At 39.4% G+C, this 6734-nt stretch overlaps 1 protein-coding gene across 1 annotated transcript in view; it reads right to left on the reverse strand.

Moving 5' to 3' along the window:
• Positions 1-2316: 2316 nt before the first annotated feature.
• The window catches only part of kcnk2a (potassium channel, subfamily K, member 2a), a 7871-nt gene continuing 3453 nt past the window's right edge, over positions 2317-6734 (reverse strand). The window contains exons 7-9 of the mRNA XM_076109759.1: positions 5206-5392; positions 4915-5054; positions 2317-2655 (exon numbers count right to left, since the gene is read on the reverse strand). Coding sequence (XP_075965874.1) covers positions 2317-2655; positions 4915-5054; positions 5206-5392 — 666 coding nt within the window. The remainder of the gene's footprint in view (positions 2656-4914; positions 5055-5205; positions 5393-6734) is intronic.

Consider the following 6734-nt stretch of genomic DNA (forward strand, 5'->3'; position numbering starts at 1 on the left):
CTGGAATAGCAATAACAAAATGTATCAGAGGGTCTACAGTTTCTAAGAATAGAGAGGTGAAGTTGTTTAATTTATGGCACAATTTAAACAGGATTAAAAAAAACAAATAGTCTCTCACCGTTGACGAGAGTATAGACATTTTTTTCTGAAATAGGATCCCATGTGGGACACCTGAAGGGGAGGGACTTTGCCTTTCTATGAACCTTCACGGCAGACCTGGAACAAGCTCACCTAAAAATAATGCAGTCATTAATGTTATCAATTACAGCTGCGCTTTTCCTGTTGGGACATACCAAAATGGCTGCTGTGAAAAGGGTCTAGTTGTGAACATTTTCTGCATCCAGTTATTAAAACAGATTAAGCAGTCAAGCCTACAACCGTCTTCCCCCACTGAGCCATATGTATGATATTATTGTAGGAAACACAAATGATTAGATAAATATGGCTGCATGTGGAGCCCGGCCAGTAGAACATTATGAGTGTGAGCAACTGAACTAGTTTTGTTGGACTGGAGAAACACCAACAGTAAATGATCACTTGTTAAATATGTTGCCCACCTCACAGTGTCTTGTGCTTAGCCTTGTCTTAGCAAAGTAAAGAGGTTAAGGCACAGGAATGGTTTGGCAAATCTCCTCACAGACATTCAGTGCTCTACTTTCTTTTAAAGCTACATCCACAATCAGAGAAACAACAAGTTCACCACTTTAAATCACATCCACCTTCTTCCTCTTCACTAAAACAAAGAAGAGTTGGCAGCAAATAACATCCAATGATGCCTTCTATCAAAACCAAAATGTTGAGATGTCAACATTAGGAGAGATCTTAAGAGTTAAGACTATTGCAGTCCACACAACAGGACTGTAGGACTAATATGGCTGCCACTAGAAAACACAGCGGCCAAACACTTTAAATGATTGGCTCTGATCAGAAGCTCCAGGTCAAAGGCAAAATAGAGACGTACCTCTTTAGTTACTCAATGCATGTTTAAATGGTGGGAAGGAAGTTATACTTTGAAATTACTGATTTCAAAAAAATGTAAACACAAATGTGAAAAGTAATGGTTTATACTTGTTGTTGCAGTAGCTATTTAAACTAAATGTGTAAATTAGAACATTTACCTACATGTCGTACGATGTTTAGAGGAAAAATACGTCAATACTATTGAGTATTACAGTAGTTTGTGGTAATTATTATATACCCCTCTATAAAATGTGCACAGTGAAACCAGCAATGAAGCTTTAGGTTCAAAATATATATTCAGTTGATTCAGTCAATTGAAATGGTGGAAGTTGCATACAGAAAGAGTTTAAACTGCGCATGCTCTTTAGTTTCATATTTCAGATTGGTTCAGGACGGACGTTTTTCAGGACTACAAACATATCACTCTTGTCAGATATCAACTTTTCCCAGGAGGGAAATCAGATAGATGTGAGCTCAATCTAGAGATTCTCTGTACTCAGAGTTTGTAGCTTGATTAACGTCACAGTCCTCCATCGTTGTAGTTTAATACAGCTATCTGTAGTTCAAACAATAACATATCCCACCATCTCAACATTTTTACATTCTCCGCTCATTTAGCACAAAATATCTGCCTCTCCCCATCACACGCAATTTTTGTAGTTCATCTTGTTCTGTACCTTTTACAATTCGGATATCATCACATCCCGCCATATAAAAAACATCTCTGACATGTCTTGTATTGTTTCAATTAACAGCTTATTGTGATTGTCAGTATCATTCTGCATTGAGATGGCAGACAGCAACGTCATAAGTTGTAAAGCTGTGTGGTGAAATGTGTCCTGAATTGTTACAATTTAAAATATTGGAGTGCTGCAAACACATACAGGCACCATGGACATATAAGGTCACCAAATACTGTCATTTTATCTTACAGTATGTTGAAAATGTTAGTTTATTTGTCCTTCAGGGAAGGGATAGCTGTTCATCCCAAGTCATCGTCAATGGGCAACTTTGCCTTAGTCCAAGATTTAAGTGAGATTTAGTTGACAGACACTCAGTATGTGGAATTTTCAACAGAATCAACACATGTTCTGTACGTTCTTCTTCTTGCTCTTCGTTTCACTGGCGGGATGAGGGTGGTGAAAAGTGACCCGCTGTTAAAGATCCATTGAACTGTTCTTGAGCAAAGCTTACATCCCTGCAGAGGGGTTAAGATGTCCCTGGGTCACAATGTACCACATTCTCTTTACTGCTTGCTTAGGGAATGAAAACACTTAATTCTCAGCACGGATGCCACCAATGATGACAAATGGGAAGACCTCAGAAAGAACTTAAAAGGTGTTGACCGTCCTCTTCCTACTTGAGGTGTTCAATGACTGAAATCTCTCCTCTCTCAGGGTCAAAACCGTTCATGAACAAACTGCTGTTTCTAGCCAGCGGCGTCATCAGGCCGTGCAGCCCAGCCTCCCTCCCGTTCCTGTCCAGTTCGTCGTTGAAGTTGACCAACACGGCCCTCTTGGGCAGAGTGAAGTCAGGGCCAGGGCTGAATCCCAAGTCAGAGGACAGTTTGCGTTTAATTGAGGTGGCACGCTGGAACTTATCGTAGACCTCAACGCTAACACGTCGCCGTGTTTCTTTGAACTCTGCTGAGACGTTAGCCGTCCATTCTGCGGCATGAGCTCGGATCTCTCCTACCTGTAAGGAGAGAAAAAGAGAGTGAAGTAAGTAGACAGTGCAGAGGATGCACAGGTTTGATTCTTGAAACTGTTGTATGCACTGTACAGTAAAAAGGGCTTTTTTGATCACATTGTCAGTTAAATGGCTAAAATATAAAATGTAAATAACATAAAATAGAATAAAGAGAAATAAAGAAGAGGAAAATAGAGTAGAAGAAAACATGTGGAAGAGCATTTAAATAGAACCTTTAAAGGACAACAGTGGTTAATTTAAATTTCATTCAGCTTGCTGTTTTTTTCATGGACGATAACATCCAAGACTTCACATTATGTATTTTATGAAGTCCATGTTTGACTGTATTCAATACATTTTTTGTCGCCTATGTATGATTTTTTATTTTTGTATTGAATTTTTCATGAACACAATAACATAAATTGACGTTATGGTCCTTTAATTAGAATACCAAAAACACAACACGGTCAATTGGAGACAGTCAGTATTTATAGCACACTTGTGTGTTTTGTGTTCAGCCTTTAAAAGAAAAAATACAGAGCAAGAGAGAGAACGGGCAGCGACAATGTCACTGACCAGGAAGTTAACTCAATTACATTAAAACAATGTATCTGCGACCAGATAGGAGTACCACTCAGCCATGGAACATATGACTCACACACACACACACACACACACACACACACACACACACACACACACACACACACACACACACACACACGCATACACACACATACAGTAGAGGCTAATGTTACAGACAACACGCTGACACATTTCGTCTGACTTCCATATTTCAATCTAAAAAATTAAGTCTAATTTTGAGATCAATTTATGAAAAAATGTAATTTAGGGAGAAAGCCATTGCATTACTGTCTTTATGTCTCAATGTAAATGAATGAAACAGCTCAACATCTGTCTGTCTTCAGAAAACAAAAGACTTTCACTGTGTCATTATTAACTGTTTTTTGCCTCTGAATTTTTCAGGGACGCGTAACATTAGTGAGAGCAAAACTGTATGTTCTGTACTGTACTTTTCTGCAAATGTTAAAACCCCAATATAATGACAATCAATGGCATGATGACTACTTATCAATACAGCCCAGGTTTTCTAGTGTTGCTTCTGTTTTCATTCATTTATTTTATACTGCATGTGAATCTACTTCTTTTAAAATCAAAAAAACGGCAGACTGAGAAAATACTGACGAATGAAAATGGAGAGAAATAAAAGGCAGACTGACACGCAGAAAGGAAGAGATGAAGCAAAAAACATTAGTTTAACCCGGATATTAAAAAGACCTTAATGAGACATTAATGTGCTTCAGTTTTTTCCTAATATCTCATTAAAAGAGGGCCGGAGACATTCTGGTGTCGCCTAAGGGCATCAAAGGACTCACACTTCAAACACTGCCTCTAGTTCTGATTATATCATCGTAATTATAATAACACACACACTTTTACAGGCCAGTAAGATTATCATGTATCACAGCAGGACTTCAGCATGAGAACCCAATGGGAGCATTAGTCACTCACTCACAAACACACACACACGCACACACACACACGCACACACACACACACACACACACACTGCATCATACATCACAACGTAACGATTGCAGTTGCAAACCAGTATCATTCAACTAATTATGTGTGACTGATGGGAACACCATGTCATTGTCAGTATGTTCTTGTAAAAGATATAAGTCTTGGTCCATGAAACGTTTCTATGAGAAAAATGTTTGTTAGTTATGAACTGGCTGACCAAATCTATATTCACACCAACCTTCAGTATCACTGCTACTCAAACACCAGTGAAATCTAATTACCACAAATGCCTTGTCTGTATAATTCTCCATCTTTTTCAATTAAGTGTCCCTTTGAAAACTCCCAGATGTTCCTTTTTTGGAAACAACTTTACTTGCATAACCTGTGTTATATTTACAGCACACACAGTTCGATTACATACATTTTCTGATAAGGACATCATCACACATTTTCAAAATGACCTTTTTCTCTCCCTCTCTCTGGAGATGCTCAAGGTAATGGCATAAGACTGCATTTATGTGTTTGGATGGCAGACGGTGGATTGGATTATAAAACAGTCTTATCATTGAAATGAAGCTAAGCAGAGGGCAAAAGTTGAGGTACTGTAACCGAGTAGCTCGAATAATAACCTGTGTGTCGCTGCACTGAAAGAGACAAAGAGGGTGGGAAATGAGAAAAGGTCAATGAATGGAGTAAATGAAACCAGCAGTGTCATACCTCTTCTTTCGTCCTCTTGGAGATGACTCTGAGCCAGTCTCCTATCATGCTGAGGATGGCAGCAAAGTAGGCTAGACCCACCAGGATCCAGAACCATACAACTGGTTTATAGTAATCTAAGTACTCTATTTCTGAACCACCTAGACACGGAGACAGAGGCAGACAGAGACAATGACTGTCACATATCCAGTAGAATCCACCTGGTGAGACATGCAGGCATTATGCAGAGAGACAGACGGGTTTTAAGTGTCTGTCTGTGTTAGTATTGAATCACTAGCTTTGTGTTTGTACCTGCCACAAAGTCTCCAAACCCTATGGTAGTCAGGGTGATGACCACAAAGTAGAGGGACTCCAGCGCAGACCAACCCTCGATGTGTTTAAAGATGGCCGCTGGGAGCGCCACAAACAGCAGGCAGCCAAACAGCACAAACAGCAGGGTGGAGATAACCCGGATCTTTGTCTGACTGATGTCCCAATGCTGCAGGAAAGAGAGCGGCAGACAAAATCAGCAATATGAAACCACAGGTACCTTTACAACTCCTAGAGATCTGATCTGTCCGTCATCACCGCAAACATACATGAAGCTTTGGTGCTCATGGTTCAGCGTTTGTTGAAGGTCTTTGGACGTGAGTGGTACAAAAGTTGAGGAAAGCTGCATTATAAACCCTGAATTATTTGCACCTTTACTGGAACTGTTGGAAGGGCTGTGAGCAGTACTTGAAATAGCCAGATCCAATGTAGTCATCTTTATGCTGTACTGACATTTAGATAAAAGCTATACAAAGTGAGAACATTTCTTCCTGATTTTGATGCTTAATAGGACGAAGAGTCTTCCATCGTGCTGGCAGCTCTGTGAGGATGCACAGCAGTGCTTTGTGCTGAATGCTAACATCAGAATGCTAATATGCACACAGTGGCAATGCTATACAAAAAAGTAGATGAAAATCCAAACATATAAAGTTTACCTTGATCACCTTCCTAATTTAGCATGTTGGCATGTGAGCATGCTAAATTTGCTAACTAGCACGAAACACAAAGTATAGCTGAGAATGATGGGATGTCATGAGTTTGCAGGTATTTGGTCACAAACCAAAGTATTGGATGATAGGAAACTTGACTTGATGACGTTGATGGCACTAAAAATAAAAAGTCAGAAGATCACCAAGGCTATTACAATTTAATTTATCCTATATTGAACTTTGAAGTGTGTTTTAAATTTCATGGCAATCCATCCAATATTTGTTAGCACATTTTACTCAAAACCAAATGTCACACTCAGGGAAGAAAAGTCAGAGGATTCCCAGCGTCAGCATCAATTTGTTTTGGTACAACAGCCTGATGCTGTTAGCAGTAATAGCGTAATTCCATAAATTGGTCCCCTGGGTGCAGTAGAAAAGGAAGGACATTCACAGTATTCACTGAGAACAATGCTACAGTCTCCTAAAAACCGGGCACACAAGCAATAAGGCAAACACACCTAGAAACACACACTTACGCAATGAACTTTTGTCCTCCATCCTCAGACTTAATCATAATATTCATTACTGAGCCCCTTGGGTGCCTTGAGAGCAGCAGAATGAGCAGATCGTTCTAAATTACACTCATCTGCTTATTTCATTCAAAACTTGAAAGCAAATTATTCACTTAAGACTCGGAGGCAAATCATTCAGAGCAACAACCTCAACTTTAAAAACCTAAACACAAACTGTGTGAGCTTTGTTTCTCTGATTGGGATGCGCAGTCTCATTACAACACGTGAATGTTGAAGCCTCGCTTTTAGTCCTGAACATTTTTGAGAGATGAGAGACTTTATTTACTCT

The sequence above is a fragment of the Anarhichas minor genome, unplaced genomic scaffold (genome assembly GCF_050575085.1).
Source record: "Anarhichas minor isolate MPS153535 unplaced genomic scaffold, ASM5057508v1 ptg000042l, whole genome shotgun sequence".
Lineage (NCBI taxonomy): Eukaryota > Metazoa > Chordata > Actinopteri > Perciformes > Anarhichadidae > Anarhichas > Anarhichas minor.